Source organism: Zerene cesonia, chromosome 4 (assembly GCF_012273895.1).
Source record: "Zerene cesonia ecotype Mississippi chromosome 4, Zerene_cesonia_1.1, whole genome shotgun sequence".
Taxonomy (NCBI): domain Eukaryota; kingdom Metazoa; phylum Arthropoda; class Insecta; order Lepidoptera; family Pieridae; genus Zerene; species Zerene cesonia.
In genome coordinates this window covers 3494155-3514033 of record NC_052105.1, presented here as the reverse complement: position 1 = coordinate 3514033, position 19879 = coordinate 3494155, and the positions used below count along the sequence as shown (strand labels likewise).

The window sequence follows — 19879 nt, the reverse complement described above, 5'->3', positions numbered from 1 at the left end:
GAATTAGTACATAACATATATAGGTAACTACTTACGTGTGTAAAAGAGTATTCGAAACTGAAAATAAATATTTATCCAATAGAAGTTTATATTAGCATAACGTTTTATGACTGGAAAATCAGCGGGATTGTTAGTTTATTTTATTATCTTGCGTACATGAAACAAAATTGAAAGGAAAGCGACACGCAAAGCATTTTTTTAGAGGTGATTACGTAAGCTCATACCTACCTTAGACTTATATACAAACAATATAAAAACCTTTGCTATAATCGACTATATTTTCATATATTTATAGATATAGTTAGTTAAGCGGCAGAATATTATATCACATCCAATTGAATATAAAATACATATTACAACTATCAAAACGTGTAATATATGAATATATACACATATTATTTAAAAAAGTAGACTTCTATTGTTAATAATAAACATAAATACATAAGCTAATTCGTATTTGAATATAAAACGTCTATGATACAATAAACTTGGCTTTATCACAAAAATATTTGAAATAAACATTTAAGTTTAATGCAAAATAAATGTTTAATTTCAATGATCTATTTCTTCATCTTGCAATAAAGCCACAAAAATAATAAACCATGCACATATAGATTACAGACATAAGAAGCAATTATACTGAAAACACTAACAAATATCGATAAACAAATTGCGTGCTTTTAAAATCATAAACAATTCTAAACATAGGTATAAAATGATACCGTGAAAGAGATTTGCTTGCATATATTCAGTACCTTGGCATTTTAAGCTCTGAAAAGCTGCAAGCAGGCGCTAATTCTGGATAATTAGATGATATATGAACTTGGAGCACTCCATGCCGATTACCTAAAAATTTTGTATGCTAAGCACTATGCACTCTTGTGTGTAATCAAAAAATGTTAAATATAAGGACATGTGGACATAAACATTTCATAATATCGTCGACACGTTTCATGCAAATGATTTTCATATTTGTAGCATTGTTATGGCTTTAAAGTTGCACGGTAATGGAATAAAAAAGTTAATCTAATTTTGTTTATTTCATAACAATTTCAATTTTTTGTTTAGATTATTTCTGATCATTTACAAGGTTTAACCAATTAAGATGAAAATAATGATAACGTGACAATTACTTATGTAATCATATCCATGAATCAACTAAGACTAAACTATTATTAGATCTCGCAAATGGAAATGCTTTCAGGAGAGGAGTTAAAAGGGACTTTAATTTTCATTCAAATATTAAGGATAAATTAAATATTAATCATTCAAATATTTAATTCTGGTTATTATTATTTTTTTATTTAACTACCACTTACCGAAATATTCTCTTCAAGCGACTAATGACTTGATATTTTATGTACACTTTTATAGCACGAAATTTAATGATTTAAGCTTATTTTATTGCCACAGAAATCCGCAATCCAGGATTGACATGATATGAGGATAAATTAATTTATAACATGACACTTTTCTTCAAAACATATAAAGATGTCTGAACACATCCAGGTTAGTCCGAGATAAGTTAAGAAATGTGGACTTATAATGTGTTCGATGACTTACAAGTACATGGGATTATACCGATATAGGATCTATTTAGACGTTATCGAGACAATATTCATTTTAAGTAGGTTATGATATTTAAACCATAATAACTCTACTTACACCTACTACGTAACTAAGTAGAGATTTAACACCTACGCTGCTTTATAATAAAACTGTTCAGTTGATTAAATTTGCACTTATTTATATAACCTAATACGCAATGGAAGGGTGCGATATAATTTAATTTAGGAATTCTCAATTCAAATTATACAAAAACTACAGCTAAAGCTAAAATGATGGAACCGTATTATTGTAGATCCTATTTTTATGAATTAAAATCCTTGAACGAATAGTTTATTTAACTATAAGGTCAACAATCACTCTATCGTCACTACACACGACTGAGGAAAACGCATGTTACACTAAAGAAAACGTGTTATTTTGGATTTTGATTAACTATCACCATAATTTTTCCGTATATTTTTCGCTCACAATATCACACACCATACTGGTCCAATCCCCTACAAATCGTGGACAACATCTGGGTATGAAGCCAACGTTTAAATAATAAGCCTTGAATGGGTACATTTTAAACTTAATTTTGTTTGCAGCACCCCTAGACCTAGAGAAACATGCGCCGTGGTGCATTGCGCATATTATTGATTGCAATCATATGTACAGCGGGCAAAATGGCGGCAATTTGATTTTCGTATTGTTGGAAATTCGAAAGTTCCCCGATTTAGGAATGGGAATACAGCAGAGTAGAAGGAACGGAAAGCTAAAATATTTGCCTAAGTTTTCGGTCCAAACTGTACATAGTTAAATATCATACGAGGAAAGTAGTTTATTGGACTTTAATAATATGGGACGTAGCGTATAAAATCTGGTTTATGCTAGATAACACCATGGACAACGCGATTAACATATTTTGTTGAGACGCGGAAGTAAAGTTAATATGATAAGTATATATTATTATTTTATTTATGTTATTTTCAAAGTAACTTAATATAGTTTCCATGTTCATTCATTCATAGATAGCTAGCTAATCTAAATACCAAAATTTTGTAAGTTACGCAGCTTTTTTCACTTTCTGATAATGAAATTCTTCTACTTAAGCAATCGAAATCACTAAAATAAAATATCTACTGGAAATTTGTTCATGACTTTTATGACCGTTGCTTTATATGTAGTGCCCGAGTATCAATTGCACTTAGACGTTGTTCTATATAAAAAATTAACTGTATAATATTTTATATGATACTAGCGGTCTGCCCCGGCTTCGCCCGTGGTTCGTATATAGCCTTCCTCGACAATGGGTTATCTAACACTGAAAGAATTTTTCAAATCGATAATTATTAGTGTAAATTCTATGTATATTTTTCTATGTTTTAGAATTTATAGCTGGCTAGGTGATGTAGCAAGCAGTTGATATTTTATCATCACAATTACGAAACATTCTTATTTTTACCCAACGTTCCACAAAAACGACGGGAATTTTCTATTCATAGACGTGTTGTTCTGTATCGCGATATAGGTTTTTGCATAAATTGTAAAATTCGATAAGCATTATGGATATTGGTTCTTCTTTTTTATGTCAAACCGAACCGAATCAAAATCGAGTTAACGATAGATAATAAAACAAATATTATCTAAAATTACCCACCCGAGGTACCTTTAAAGGCGTGGATATGGTGACATAATATGAATCGGAATGTGTCAGTGGGAGTGGTAGGTTCCAAATAATGTTCTTTTGGTCAATTTTAATTATTTCCCGTTTTTTTTTACCTACGTAGGTATAGCTTCTAATGTTCAGTTTATACAAATAATAATATTAATTGCTTGGTTGATGCCCAAATTTTTTCCTGAATGTCATTCAGACATTATTTGTCGGTGGTATCACGTAAAAACCATTGGCCAGATTTTGACAATTTTTTATGATGTTATATCAAGATAAGTTTAAATGTAAGGGTGTTCTTTTATAAAATAAATTTAGGATCGCTCCATACATAAAACCGGCTGTAAAATAATACAGTTTTCACAAATATATTATTATATGAGGTGTCATTGGAGAGTTCTTTAAAAATGAAATGTTTTATAAGGTTTTCCAAACATAAATAGTTCATCAGATATGCACCACTAAACTCGTTAAAAAAATCTCATACTACCCGCTCCTCGAAAATGTACGAAGTACAAAATATTTTACATCGCGGGTTCAAAGCCGCATGCGGAAATCTAGCTTTTATTAAATGTTTAAAACAGATGCTATATAGTGAGAGAAATGATTTACATTTTGCATTTTAATCTCGGCAGATGCTACAAGGAACTCGAGGTTAAAGGAAGGAAAAACAAAACTTTTTCCCTTTGAAGTAACATATTATATAGGTTGCAAAAATAGGACTTATATCAGTCGCAATATGCTAATGTTTTAGCCTTCTTAAATATAATTGTAATTTATTTTGTTATGTCATTTATGGTTTATAGTTAGTTAGGTATATAGTTTTCGTCATAAAGATGTCGTTCATAATATTTTTGAAAGACAAAGGATCATTAAAATTCATTACCGATCGAACACGCCTTATTATTATTCAACATTTAGTGTCGTATCATTCTTATAAGGGTCAAGGCAAAGATCAGATCAATAATTCAATCTCGCAAGAACAATACAATGTGCAGGATAAGGTGAGATTTTTACATTGTATATTTTCTGTTTGACCTTTGAGTTCTGAAAAAGATGGATTTTTTTGAAAATTTAAATAATAATCTGTTACTTTTTTGTGACATTTTAGCACAGACATTTATATATACATATATTCGTCACTATATGATCACACTGTCTCGTGTAACCACTCTATTTTATACTAAAACTAGCTACGCCCCTCGATTTCACCCGCGTAAGTCCGTATCCTGTAGGAGTATTGCGATAAAAAGTGGCCTATATGTTTTTCCAGTTGTCCAGTTGTCTACGTTACCAAATGCCATTGCAATCGGTTCAGTAGTTTTTGCGTGAAAGAGTAACAAACACACACATCCTTACAAACTATCGCTTTTATAATATTAGTAGGATATGAGCTTTTCAAAATCTTCTTCGGCCAAATTAAAAAATCAAACGTTCAAACCACGTTTCAAATCATCTTTAGGTATGTATATATTAACTATCACTAAACTATCAATCTCAAGGGAATGCTGTCAAATAGGAAGTCGGTAGACATGTCCCAATTTTCAATTTTAAAATGCTTTTACATCACCGAACAGCGAAAGTGCACCCACGCAAATTACTATTTTTAGAAATGAAGGTTATACCTACAGTTTAAGATAATGTTCATATAGTTAATGTTAACTCTTTTAATTTTTTCGTATCAGTGTTTGATAGTTGTTGAAGCATTGATTGTGATATCAATATAAAGTTCATAAAATGCATGTCAACAAGTAGCTATTCGAAGTAAATTAATCTACGTAAAATGGCATATAACGTAATACTAAATAAGCCAGTGCAAATGTGCTAACAAGTGTGTAAGCTTAACCCTAATATTATAAACAATAAAGTTTGTGTTGATGAATTGATGGAAACATTCATAAAAATCCGGATTTGAAGATATGAAACAAGCTACTTCTTTATCCGCATACCACGCCAGTGAAGCCACACTCAAAATAATAACAAATATAGGAATTATTTGCTTACGTTAACAAGAGAGATGGTAAATTACACTGCGCCGATCCGCTACGCACTTGCAGGGATAGTCGTTGGCACACATCTGGAATCGTCATATAACTTAAGTCCGGATTAATTATAATTGTATATTCCAAGTAGCTATCTAAATTTCAAACTATGGCCCTTAAATTAAATCATATACAGTTTGTACATACTCAAATTTTCAAGAGCTATGCCATTATTTTTCGTTCCTAACAAGAGCAAAGGATGTTTAATATGTTTATTGAAATTGACTGTGTGAAATAAATACGAGTGAAATAATATCAAGCAGAAAAATTACATTAACTCTGAAAATATATTAGATTCACAGAATATTGAATATCCATAAATTCGCCTACAATATTCTCAAAAAGAATGATCTGGATCAGTTGAGACTATAAAGCTTTTTCCAATGTTACGACAAATGTACAAATGCGTAACGATTTAATTATTTTTCGCAGAATACCAATACAAAATTGGTTCTAAGCCAAATATTATGTCGTGTGATTTTTTCCTGTTGTTTAACACGATAAAAAATTGTTATTATGTTCTATAAAAAAATTGTAATAATGAAAAATCAAATCTTCAAATTGAGCATTTATAAAGAACATGTACATATATAAATACTAGCGTCCCGCCCCGGCTTCGATCGTGGTTTATATACAGCCTACATGTACTCTGGGATTAATCCATGGAGAAAAAATTTTTGAAAGTAGTCCAGTAATTCCTGGGATTAGAGTTTATACAGTTTTCCAGTTTGATATTATTTCAATATAGAATATATACATTTAAACCAAATAAAGTATTCAGACTGCATAGTGCAAACGTACCATTATCAACAGCGCTACACAAGCCTGCGTCGGACACCGACCGGCCCCTGGCCCTAAGACCCGCTTGCTTCCGGAAGTAGGACCAGCGTCGGGCAACCGCCGACCGGAGCAGCCGATTAAATCTACCATTCCACATTTCACTATATATAGGTAAATGTTGAAAATTATAAACACCACCATTGAAATTTTGTCAAACAGTCCATTGCTGCTTGCTTTAATTGCTAAACAGTCTATTGCTAACTTCATACATCATTCGTAATAATCAATATTTAATGTTTTAGTAATTTTTCAATTTGAATAACTCAAGAATGTATCAATACATAAAAATATAATTTAAAAATATTATAAAATTATGAAAAAAATGTCTGTCGTAGTTGCAGCTGTTTCTATGAATACCTACCTACCTAGCTGCATTCACAAAGCATCATGGTAAATAGACATAATTATTGTTTTGTCACCGAATTAAGCCTATTGTTTAAAATTTTAATTATAAGTACAGAAACAAAAATTTACCTATGGAACGCGAACGACTTAAATATATTACATATTATGCATTAATTTAAAAAAATGTCTTTAAAAAGCTAGATATGAACAACTATTTTTAATGAATTGCTCAAAGTCTACGTATATACTTTAATATAATATGTTAAAGATGGCAAAATTTAAATGTTTAGATGATAATTACTAATTCGATGCCCACGTCAATTCATACTTATATTGCTATCTATTAGAGAACAGTTCTTTAGACTTTAAATATAAACATAAATATCCGCGTTACCGTAAATATTTATTAGCCTCTACTCACTCGAAATATGTATAAACACGTGACGTCTGATGATAAAAATCTGAATACACATGATTAGAGAAAGTTTAATTACTTCAATAACTAGTGTTTTTACAAGACATGTATTTATATCAGTAAAATAAATATACTTAATTACTTTTTCAGTGGAGTATCAGAGCTTTCAGACGCACTTGAAGATGTAGAAGCATCGCTGTAACTCACGTGACGGCACTCTTGGAAACTAGCACTTTTGCGGACTTTCGCCCTCATTTTTTAAAACAATATCAACACGATAATAAAGTTAATAACACTTCTTTAAGGCAGTACAACATTACTATTACGTTTTCATCGTTATACTAAGATTTGGGGTGATCACAAGCGAATACGCTAGTCGACAACAATTTGTCACTCGCATCTAAAATTAGTTCACACGAACAGCGCAGACTTTTCATATTGAAGTCGCTTGCTTTGATTAGATTGAATAATACTCGTGTTCATAGTCGTGATCAAAGGTTTGAAAACATTCTTCACATTCTACAAGTTCGATTTTTACGAAGGTTTCGAGAATTAGAATTAATTTACATAATCACCTATGTACGGAAGCTTATTGGTTTTATCAAAGTACTTAATATTCATAAATTAACAGTAAGTATACATACATAATTAAACAGCATTCCCCCGCCGCTTCGCCCTCGTTGTCATATGAAATTCCCATGGGAATGAGATGTTTCGCTGCGGTAAAAAGAACCTTATGTCTAGTATCCTATCTCGCACTAATCTTTTTGTTACTATTAACAGTGCATATGAACGTGTATAAAGACGTTAAAGACAGTATAATATTTTGAATTATGTTTGATAAATTATTAACAAACATTTAAATTATTCGTGTAAAATAAAACAACATTTAAGTTTCTATAACGAAATACCTGCCCTACCTTTCGTTTCCTATCCTACACTCGTTCGTAAAAACTTTGATCGAAGCCTAAATGCAACATATAACTTAGAGTGGTGTTGTCGTTTTCATTCGATTTTGATTGGATAGCAATTAGGTCCGTGTAAACCATATTACCGTTTTGTATAACGCAAATTGCATCTAGATTTTTAAAAAAATTGATCATCATTTCAGTTAACTTCAAAGGGTTAAAAACTTTTGCGTAATAACATAGGAAAATTTAGAATTGAATATGGAAAAATAAAATACCATTTATTTTATAATTGTTTATTATGAACATACTTCACATATACCTTTACACCTAATCTATAATACAAAATGGAAGTGTACTTCGAAGACTTACATTTCCTTACATAATAATAGTTTATCTAATCGGTACATTGTGGTTAATAAAAAAAATGATACAAAATAAAACTACTATTCCGTAAACCTATTTATATTCAAATAACTACTAACTTACACTGGTCTATTCCAATGTTTAAATTCTATTTTGGAGGGTAGTTTCCTTTGATCAAATAATATTTAATAAGTGATCTTATATTCGCAGAAATATTCGCAAAAGGATGTCTTTTTTCATACAGAAAAATCATTATACAATTTCAAGGTTTAAAAAAAATATACTTAAAGCAACTATTCCCATTTGTGTACTTTACTATATTTTGAAAATTTCCACCTATCAGACTATGTTTACATTGAATTAACTAATAATTAATCATTAGTAATATTTGTAGCTGCTTCAGTAGTATGGACGGCGCGGATTATTCTGGAAACAAAATGAAATCATGTCATATTTTGGTGCAAGCGTAGCATCAGCATTCATAAATTAAAATTATTTTGTGTTAGTTACATACAAATGCATTTGTACATCGTCATTCGTTTTTGTCTTAATTACATGTCTCTAGCGACACACCCCGGCTTCGCTCGGGTACAATTATACATGACAAGCTGCGCGTAAGTCCTAGCCGTAGTAATATCGGAATAAAAAGTCGCCTGTGTTATTCCAGTTGTCCAGCCATCTACGTACCAAATATCATTGCAATCGGTTTAGTAGTTTATGCGTGAAAGAGTAACAAATATACATACATACATCCATACATACTCACAAACTTTCGCGTTTATAATATTAGTAGGATATTTTAATATAAACATTCGTCTTATAATCATTGTTTTAATGAAATAAGCGTCAATTTTATGTGTATTTTTCAATACAGTATTAATCAATTTTTTATTTACTTTTTACCAGCGGTCCGCCTCGGCTTCGCCCGTTGTACGTATTATATAGCTTCTTTAATAAATAGGCTAAAGATTTTTTCAATTCGGACCAGTAGTTATATACTATATTATCTATACTATTGTTATATACTATATTTTATTTTGTTTTATATACTAGTAGATAAAATATGTACTCATACTAATGAAGTTACATGTGAAATATATTTCATTTAATCTTTCGTATTATATTTATGCTCTGCCCTACTCCCCTCATAACAAATTTCTCTCCGTACTTCCGGTTGTCTCAAAGAAATTGCTATATAGCGACAAGACGGCCAATTGTTTAATTATCAAATAGGTTTCTTTGCAGTTTTGTTTTACAGCAATCAAGAATAAATAAAAAAAACTCTTCCGCTTCTTTCTCAACTTCTTCCGCAACCTCGCCCGCGCGGTCCTAATAAATTTTCATGGTACAAACTTTCATCTCCTTGGGTATAGAATTTATCAAAATCCTTTATTAGCGGATGCCTACGTCATGACATCTATCTGCATGCGAAATTTCAGCCCGATCCGACCTGTGGTTTGTGCTGTGCATTGACAGACCACTATGTCAGTCGGTCACCTTTGAGTTATATATATTTAGAAGATAGATGATGGATGACATATATATTTATATGATGATGATAGACTCACGAGCGGGTTGGGGCGGAAGCGGTAGGCCAGCATCATGCGCTTGCGGTAGGCGTCGAACTCGTCGTCGTCCGGCGACACCGCGTCCGACGTGCCCGCTCCCAGCCCCATGTTCGCTACCGGCTGGTTCGCTCTGAAACACAAACATACATTACAAAGAAATAATAATAAGAAACTATAACAATAAATACGCGAAAGTTACAACAAATTTATATATTAATTTTATATTTATATATAACATATGTGGGATCGACGCACGACAAATAATAATGAAAACAGCGTCATTTATATTTTATTATGCATTGTAAACAGCGCCATCTGGTTTTAAAGTAGGTACGTTTTAAATATAAGCAAAACATATATTTGGACATTGTCAAGTAATGAAAATAAATATAAAATATAAGAAAATAAAAAACGATTCCGAAGACTGACGAAACGACACTGCCATGCATACAAACACAATTCTTAAGGAAATTTGAGTTCTAATAAGATTATAGCGCAATGACAGAAATATCACCATTATTACAAACATTAAACATCTATGATAAAAAAATGACTACCAAAATTAATCGTTTATCACAATATCATTATAATAATCTCATTATCATAACACTAGTGGTAATTAAATTATTCGTTACTAAACTATTACTTATATCATTACATAAAATAACACTACTACTACTAGTCAGGGTCGAAGAGAGGTACAATGTGCGATGACTCACTTATTAATAGGATCCACGATACCAGTGCCCTCGGCGCCGAGGCCTTGTCCTTCATTCCACCCCAACTTCTGGAGCATTTTAAAACCTATAACGTAATATTATTATATGTGACGGTAACTTTTCACAAATATTTATTTATGACTAGCAAACCCGGCGAACTCCGTTTCGCCACCAGATGGCTTCGTTTTTCCCGCCTTTCTCTTGAAATTTTTCGTGAATTTTCTTTGCTATAAACCTCACGGAGCCCGAGACCTTTCCAACGAATGCAAAAACGTGGAAAACGGTTCGTGCGTTTTGGAGTTATAGCGTCAGGAAGGAAAACACGACTTATTTTTATATAGTAGATTAATATGAAAGTCTTATAATGTGCTATATGTATTAATAAAATATTTTGTCACTATAACGGTATGTGTTTAGAGTATTTCATAACTAGCGTTCCGGCCGAGGTTTCGCTCGCGTTGACTATAAAATTTTGTACTTGTGGATTTTTGAAGAAGAGGTACTTTGAAATTTTGTTTAGATGTGTATATCTCGTCAGCTACTTATTTTAGAAACCTCTATTTCATTTGAAAAGACCTAACCAATGACATCTTGTCTAATTACATATTAGCAAAGGTGTTTTTATCCCCTGGTTACATGTAAAGCTACGAACGACGAACGAATATACAAACAGGAAAAAATTATAACCATTGTTTTGGGATCTATAAACCTTCCGTATTGCATATCTGGATTACCCTTTTTTAATATTTAACGTATGGAAATGGTCTAGTTACTGTTTATAATAAAAATAGAGTTATTGTGGTTGTGGATTACAAAACTTTATTGTTTTTTAAATACTCGACGACATTTCTTAATGTGGGTCACTAATATTAACCAGCGCCCGTATGGCGGAAACACACAAAATGTTAACTACAATGATATATTATTTATAAAATTAGGTAAATTAAACTATATACAATCTAGTAAATAAACAGTCATTAAACAAAAACTCACCGACATTATCCTCCTTGAGTTTATATTCCTTGTAGTCGCTCAAATCTGGCTCTTTGCCACCTTTCGCCCCTGAATACTTCTCCATGAATCTGACAACATTGAATCATTATTGAAATATGCTAACATTTCTCGAGTTATTAGGATGGCACAATGCAAATATAATGTTACATTTCGGTCTATTGATGGCATTTCAAATCATGTTTATCTTAAATTTATAACTTTGTACTCAACATGGTGTAGCTACCATTAAATTTATTATAACGTTTTGGTTTATAATAGAAAATACTAAGATCTTTAAATTTTCTTAATATATGAACAAAGGTTACCTATCAAGTTCTATTATGACATCCAGTATCAAATTCTTTACTTTTCGACATAATTTTGCAAATATGAACATACTACACGCTCGCCTCGGCTCCAACCGGATATCAAGATTCGTGTTTTATCCCAAGGGAGTATTTAATCGGGATAAAAAATATCCTATATAAGTCATACCCTATCTGTATACCAAATTTTATCAAAATCCGTTCTGTAGTTTAAGCGTGATTGATGGATAAACATCCAAACAAGCAAACTTTCACATTTATAATATTAGTGCGATACCGTCACTTATTAAATATTTTTAATTTTTTTTTTAAATAATCTCATCAAATTTCATATTATAAGTTTTTAATATGAGATTATATATATTAAAATAGATAATATTTGTGTATAAATACTAACTTCCTCAGTTCTTCGGGAGGCAGGAAGTCGCCAATGTGATGTTTCCCAGCCGCTTGCTTCGTGAGCTCGTCCGCCCATCTCTCCGTCGCGCACATTTCTTTCGCACGCAATCTGTATGAATGGATAGATAGAGTGATGTATGAAAATACTATTCATCTTATAAAATTATGAATTCAATAAAAAAAAAATACAATATAAACAGATATATAAGAATTATAGGACAAAAAAAATTAGTAAGTCTTTTATTTTATAATTTTAAATAAAATTAATTCAGTTACATAAAAATTCAAAAACGGGAAGCAAAAAGAATAAGTAAAATAATTATAGCACTCAGAAATATTTAAAGTAATTAGAATTTGTTAGAGGAGATAGTAAGTACAAGGTGATTTCCTCTTTACCTGTGTTCCCAAGTACCTTCCGATGTATCTTCATCACTGTCATATTCGTACTTGTTTCTACCAGCTGCGTTTAAGCGTTCTACTTCTTCTCTTTTCTTCAACATATCCTAAAAAATAAAAAAATAAATAAAATTAACAACATAATAAATATAAGTGGAAATAGTGTAGTGAGTGAAATGCATTTTTATCTCGTGATGAGATCTGTCCTCATCATCAGCCTATATGTTCACGCTGCAGGGACACAGACCTCCTATGAGAACGCAGATTCAGGCCATATTCCACCGTCGAACTTTTGATTCTTTGACTTTTAGATTCAAGACTTAGGGTTCTCACCACTGTACCATCTGAATAAGCTTATACAAATATCCTATTCCGTTATAATTTTTTTTTTTAAATTGGCATGAAATTTGAACATGAGGTGAAATTCGATTATAAAATATACATACTACAGTCTATCTAAAACTTTATGCCAGATTTGGTCCGTATTGCAAAACACCATTGTCAGTACCAAGTTGTGTAAGAACTGCTGCCTCAATGTTTTCACACAGTATCGTCAATTTGCAAAGGCACCTTGCCTTTAAAACTCCGTCTTATTGTGTAATGCGCAACATTTTAAAGTTTAATATAAATGTATCACAAAGAGCAGTGGAGGAGGAGGAGTGGAGCACGCGGAGGTTCACCCATGCGATGGACCGCCAAATCAAAACTGCTGTTGATTGTCCGCCGCACGAATGTAGCAGAATGACGGGAGACAGAGAAAGATGGCGGAGAATCGTGAAGCAGGTTACATCTGATATCACACGAAGATCACGACCGCTCTGTCAAGAGCGACAAGACAAAGAAGAAGAAGAATCATTAGATAAGTGAAATTACTAAATATTCAAGGAAACTAACCTGATACAGTAAATTTAATTTAAAATTATCTTCACATTTCGCCCAGTCCTCTGGGCTCAGATTTGTAGTACCATAGTTGGTCATAGCATACTGCATCAGGGCTGGATTATTTTTATTAAGGCTTGTCAGCTTTAAGCCATTTTCATCTATCTTTGCTAATTTTGCACCTGTTGATGTAAAACATTTCATTATAAACTTTCAATAGATGGTAAAATTATGAATGTATTCTTATTGAAACAATATTCCCAATATGTATAATAAAACTTTAAGATTTTATGCTCAACATGGCAAGTATCTTTGAGATTGACAATCGCTATTAACTTTAGTATAAAGGAACTATTATATAAATTTTTTTTTTTTCCCCAAGTTATGAACCACTGTGGATCTACGGGTAATATTTTTTCCCCATGTACTCACTGCTGTAGAATCCAGGCAGTGGGTATACGGATAATTGAGATAAAAGTAGTTTTTATCTACTCTCTTTGGGCCCACCACACTATGAAGAATGGACATATCCATTTATTTGGAAATAATCAGCAGGATGGCTAAAGGCTTATGACCACAAGAAAGGCACAAAATTCCAATTTAAACTATCTAGCTAGAAACCAATTATAATATTTATTTCTGTTTATGCTTACCTGGTAATGCAGGTGGTAAAGTATTAGGAACCAACACTCCAGGTGGCTTAATATCAGTGACAGGTGGGTCATCTCCCCATCTGGACTTCTTCCTCTTGCGTCGTTCCCGTTTCACTTCAGAGTCGTCGTCGCTCTGTGAGCTTGTGTGCTCGGCCTTAATGTTTGCAGAGTATGTGTTGTTGTGTGTTGACTCTTGGTAATTGCTGTTTAAGTGAAATTTATTGTTTGATGAATTCAAAACACATAATATAGAAATTGAATTAAACTTATTTTAGTACAGGTACTTCCTAGTAGTGCTCTACAAATGTAAGTTAACTATTATATTTTCTTTAAAATGTGAATTACTGTTAGTAAATGGTTTGTTGTAACGTCATAGAAATAAAATATAATAGCTAAGTACCTAAACGTCTCCTGTTTAATTGGTTTGGAGTCGTTACTGTCATCATCTTCCAAACAAAATTCGGGTTCATATTTATCCTCTGGTTTTACCTCGGGTTTGATTGAGCCTGGACCTTCATTCCGTATCTTATTCACGAGATTGCGAAACGACTTATACTCATTAGAGTTCGGATTATGGAGGAACCTGAAAAACACAATACTTTAATCAGCCCATGTTATCAGGTAACATAATAAAGGATGCTTTAATGTAAACAACCTGTAAACGGTCATGTGAATCAATGTTACTCAAATGATTACTGGCTTGACTCTAGCAAAGATTAGTAAACAATGTTTCACAGATCGTTTCGTGTAAGTAAATATAAAAATGAATACAGCACGTATCCTCCGGGTACAAGACTGTTTAGAGTGGCATTACCACATATTTTGGTCTTGGGAGTGAATGGCTTTCAGGACATTTTCCCATTGGTCGCCGTTGGTGGCTACTTCGATGGCGGCTCGATGGACGGGCGGCGGCATCCGATCTGCAGAGAAAACTGCACACCACGAGTCAACAAACGCTCTTTCGGCCGCAACAACGCAGTCAGCGCGGTATTACTTATACAAAATGCGCGTGATTCGAGTACTTTCAATTAAAATAAGCAAACATATTATACAGGTCTCAATTATGGCAAGTTATAGAAAATATCAGAAATCAATCAAGAGTTAGACAGATTGTAAATGCTGAAACTTAGTAAAAGAACAGGTCTAATTAACCACGGAGTTTTGTTTTGGCGATACCTCGCTAGTTGCATGTTTGAATTGGAGAAAGAACTTAGGCTTGCAATTATTCATACATTGTATATTTAATATTATATAGATTTATAAATAAATCAGTATGTCTTTGTACTGGTTACATTTATACATAAATGTAACAACATTAAGTCATTTTATGTATTCTTTCTATATATTAAAATCACCATATACTTTTAATATCAAGTAAAATCAGTACAAAGACTTTAAGGATGTTAGATGTAGATCTTCTTACCTTGTAAAGAATTTGGTGGTGGTAGATTTCCTGGCTCCATGTCTTTTGGTTGCGGGATGTGATTTAGTTGGAGAGGTGATGGGGAGGGAATGCTCTGAAGTTTCATGGGTTCTGGTGGTGGAATGCTACCCGCTTCTAAGGGTTTTGGTTCAGGGATGCCTTGTAAATTTCCAGGCATGTTATTTGGGGGCATCACATTAGGTGGCATAAAAGGCATAGGTGGTCCATTACCATTTGGACCCCCTGGCCCGAAGTTAGGACAATTTGGCACAAATGGAGGCCGTGGTCCCATAAATGGCATGTTGTTTTGATTATTATTATCCCCCAAAGAGTTCGGAGGCATCATGGAATTAGGAGGTAACATAGAATTTGGTGGCCCATTGGGTCTCATCATTTGTGGATTAGGGAATGGTGGGAAAAATGGAGGCATCGGACCGTTAGGCCCTGGACCGCGCATGTTTGGTCCACACAAATTAGGCGGCAGAGGACCTGGACCACATGGACCACCTGGCCCATTTGGCCCATTTGGACCCATGAAATTAGGTGGCATTTGGAAGTTTGGAGGTCCACCCATGAAAGGAGGCATGGGTCCACCACAACCCATCATAGGCCTAGGACCTATATTAGGACCATTGTTGGGCATTGGGCCATTTCCTCCAGGGCCCATAAATCTATTTCCCATTGGACCTGGACCCACAGAACCAGGTCCAGGGCCCATAGGGCCAGGTCCAGGGCCCATATGGCCAGGGCCGGGGCCCATTATTCCTGGACCCATCATGCCAGGCCCCATTGGCCCGAAACCCATAGGGCCAGGGCCTATTGGCCCAGGCATCATACTAGAGTCAGGTACAGAAGAACTGTTAGATTGGTTATTTTGCTCTGAATCATTGGGATCATTAGAATCATCATTGCTCCATTGATTATTATTAGGAGATGGAGGTTCAGGAGGCATAACAGGTATCTGCATTAAGGATGGTATATTTTTTTGATCTATGATTTTCTTTCTGTCTTCTATAGCTGGTGTAGTGGGACTGTGTGAGCGGTTCTTTCCTCTATCGCCCCATCGTCTTTGTCTATCTCTACTGAAAGTTAAATAAGAGTAATATAAGAGTTAATAAAGAGTACTAAGATATAGTTCAAAATATTGCACAAATTTATATTACTTAGACTTTCTATCATTATTACTGCTTTGATTATCATTGGATCCATGATCGTCTGATCTTTGAACTTCAGATTTAGCTTCAATTATATTAATTTTTTCAGCTTCAAGAGCTTCTTGCCTCTCTTTTTGTTCCTTCTCCTCTTTCTCTTTCTTTTGCTTTTCAATAAGAGCCTTGTACTGACTCATAAAGCTACCATCATTTGAAAAAATATTGTTAGAACCTTTTTCTTCTTTGGCACTTGGGCTGTAAAAAATGAAAAACTATAATTTATGATAACTCACTAAGACAATATATATATATATATATATATATATATATATATATATATATATATATATATATATATATAGATAATATATGTTTGGCATTTCAACATTAATCTATATGGCATTAATCAATATAATATATTTTACCATATAACTCACAGAGCCCTATTTTTAAGGGCAATACCTATATAGTTTAAATTATTGAGAGTTAGGATTGAGAACAACACCTCAAATCACAATTAGACATAAGTTCAGTCCTTTACTTGATTAATGATCACCCAAGATTCTGATATTAGAATTCACAAAATATACAACAAATCGAATCTTGATGAAAACTTTCTTCAAAAACAAAATTTTATGTAATTTTCATTTTTCGTTATCAATAATTTCAAAAACAAAATATTGAATTTTTGAATACAAAATTTACAATATGACAAAGACTCTAAGCAGATAATATTTCGTGAAACACAGAAAAGTATCAGTTCAAGATTATTTAAGTTAAGCCTCTGTTCAGATATGTCTATCAAATATAATTATATGTGATAGTTGCTGTTAGAAAAAATGTTGAAACATCTTTATATGCGTTTGATTGCATTCTAAATCATCCATGAAATCAAACCTTATGATGACAAGTTGATCAAATCAATATTAATGAAGAATTTGATTTGAGGATTTATAGAATAATATAACACTAGCTGTGACCCGCGGTTGAAACCGCGTAAGTCCGTATCCCGTAGGAATATCGGTATAAAGAGTGCCTGTGTTATTTCAGTTGTCCAGCTATCTACGAAGCGAATAGTATTATTATTCACCAATAGATGTCAGGAAAAAAAACACGAATATGACATTATTTCAGTTGTCCAGCTGTCTACGAAGCAAAATAGTATTACTATTCACCAATAGATGTCAGGGGAAAAAAAACACGAATAAAACACGAATATGACATTTTCTAAAAAAAATTCCTAGCTAGATCGATTTATCGCCCTCGAAAACCCCTATATACTAAATTTCATGAAAATCGTTGGAGCCGATTCCGAGATCCCAATTATATATATATATATATATATACAAGAATTGCTCGTTTAAAGGTATAAGATAAGAAAATAAAACCCCACACCCAAGCACTGATTTGGATGGTTGCTGTGATTGACAAGAGATCTGTTCACATTTCAACTTGCATATTCATAGTACATTTAAATAATTATATAAAAAAACAAGTGAATGATGCATGCAGGGAAATATTTTTCTTGATCTATATTTGCAACTTTCGATTCTGGATTAAATGTTTGCTTTCGGTACTTACCAGAATGAACAGTAACTACCAGAAGATCAGATAATAATCATAATAAGGCACATTTCAGGAGTATTTAGCTAATATATACATTGTACAATAAGCAAATTTCATAATTGAGATACTTACTTTATCAATTTAGCTTGGGCCGCTAAAGCAGCGGCTTGCTTCTGAGCTTCCAGCTTAGCTTGAATTTCCATCTTCTTTCTTTCTATTATTTGTTCCTGCTTTGACATTTGCGCCCATCTTGTAGTTAACGCTGATGATTTGTTTTTACCGTCTTTAAAATGTATCATGATTGTATAAAAAAAGATTTAGACAAGCAATGTTAAATTAAACACTTATGAAGTAGTAAGTAAGTATCTTGAACAGTTAATTTTAATATGTTATTTCAGAATCAACTCTTTCATCGCCATTGCTGCTGAATTCAAAAAGTCATAGTGACGGCGATACGACATTGGTTAGTCGTGACCACAGATTAGGTACTAGGTAATCCTTAAAGCCGTGAGTCGTGACAGAATAAAACACAGATTATAAAGCTCAACGAAATTGCCACAAAACAAATTCTGTAGACGCGGCACTGTTGTCTGAAATAGTGCCAGTATTATTTAATACAATGACCCCAAGAGTAAATATCAAAATACAGAGCCACATTCTGAAATTGACTAAACTTTATTAACTATAATCTAATCATGAAGAACATGCAATGTCATTTGCATCTGTCGAATAGTTTAAGAGATTGATGATTGTAGCTTTAATATTCTGAAAGTTTATTTCATAGTTGTTGAAATCACGACCTTATTAATTAAATTTCATATTTGCAATAATTATTTATTGTTTGTATTAAATATATTATGAGGTAATAGTACACTAGCCAATTTTCATGTACTCGACTATATTTAGCGTTGGCATAGTGAATTAGTACCTCCAGAGTGGATTTTAAAATTTTCTGATTATAAAAATATATTACATAAGTTTTGTTGCAACATTATTTAAAATTTATTTTGGCATGCAATTCATATTATTTGTTCATTTATAAGTAGCATTATAACAAAATGACCTCGATACAAGGTCTTGATAGTTTTTATCGATAAAATATTCTAATATTACTTATACTTACCAAGTACAAATCGGGACATGGTCGACCGGAAGTAATAAAAGCAGATTTCGTCTGCAATTCAATACGTGAAAAACTATTTAAACATATTCTCAGAAAACAGCACGGCTTATGAACTTTCACTTTAGCAGTGCACTGTTGTTCTTAATCATTGATAATTCATGGTTTGTTTTCAAAGGTGTGAGCCACTCATCACCATCAAATTGTATAAAATGAAAGTACGTCGAAACCACTGATAGATTCTTAGACTACGAATGAGGCTAGCCGGAAATAAGGAAAATGATTAGGAGAGCAAATATGTATTTTTAAATTGTTGTGTTGGTGTTTTTAACTATAAATTAGAGAATTGCTAGTAGTTTTTGAAAAACCATCTTTTTATTACTCTTGATCATTACCAAACCCATTTAAAAATTATGCTTAATCGAATCTCCAGTTTTTGCATTTTGGTTAACCACACATATTCACATCATTAAAAAAAAAACTTTTCCCTATATTACATTAAGATTCAATTCAATGATATGATAGCACAGCTCCGCCCTGCGATCGCTTT

The 19879-nt window shown here is 32.7% G+C and overlaps 2 protein-coding genes across 4 annotated transcripts in view; both read right to left on the bottom strand.

The window, feature by feature from the left end:
* LOC119839592 (membrane-anchored lipid-binding protein LAM4-like) overlaps positions 1-7240 on the bottom strand; it is a 54084-nt gene extending 46844 nt beyond the window's left edge. Inside the window, exons 1-3 of one of the 2 annotated variants that reach the window (XM_038365957.1) lie at positions 7005-7240; positions 6064-6185; positions 5225-5297 (exon numbers count right to left, since the gene is read on the bottom strand). In XM_038365957.1, the coding sequence (XP_038221885.1) occupies positions 5225-5297; positions 6064-6185; positions 7005-7117 (308 nt within the window). In that variant the 5' untranslated portion in view covers positions 7118-7240. Of the gene's footprint in view, positions 1-755; positions 847-1319; positions 2076-5224; positions 5298-6063; positions 6186-7004 lie in introns of those variants that run through there. The other variant, XM_038365959.1, reaches the window with a different exon arrangement.
* An 810-nt stretch (positions 7241-8050) lies between these two features.
* On the bottom strand, positions 8051-18674 carry LOC119839588. 2 transcript variants are annotated; one of them, XM_038365950.1, is made up of 13 exons: positions 18342-18674; positions 16656-16898; positions 15493-16574; positions 14884-15001; positions 14470-14652; positions 14070-14272; positions 13432-13598; positions 12538-12644; positions 12140-12250; positions 11417-11505; positions 10424-10508; positions 9705-9834; positions 8051-8562 (listed from the first exon to the last, which is right to left on the bottom strand). In XM_038365950.1, the coding sequence occupies exons 1-13, from the start codon at positions 18506-18508 to the stop codon at positions 8536-8538; spliced, it is 2712 nt and encodes a 903-aa protein (XP_038221878.1). In that variant the 5' UTR covers positions 18509-18674; the 3' UTR covers positions 8051-8535. The 2 variants fall into 2 exon arrangements, with proteins under 2 accessions (XP_038221878.1, XP_038221879.1); XM_038365951.1 differs by having other exon boundaries at positions 15493-16571.
* Between the last annotated feature and the right edge of the window lie 1205 nt (positions 18675-19879).

Excerpts from the sequence above, each read along its gene's own strand:
- LOC119839588 (XM_038365950.1), bottom strand. The coding sequence starts at position 18,508 with ATGATACATTTTAAAGACGGTAAAAACAAATCATCAGCGTTAACTACA. Across the intron at positions 16,899-18,341 it reads GCCCAAGCTAAATTGATAAA|CCCAAGTGCCAAAGAAGAAA; the intron begins GTAAGTATCTCA and ends CATTTTTTACAG. Across the intron at positions 16,575-16,655 it reads AATAATGATAGAAAGTCTAA|TAGAGATAGACAAAGACGAT; the intron begins GTAATATAAATT and ends TTTAACTTTCAG.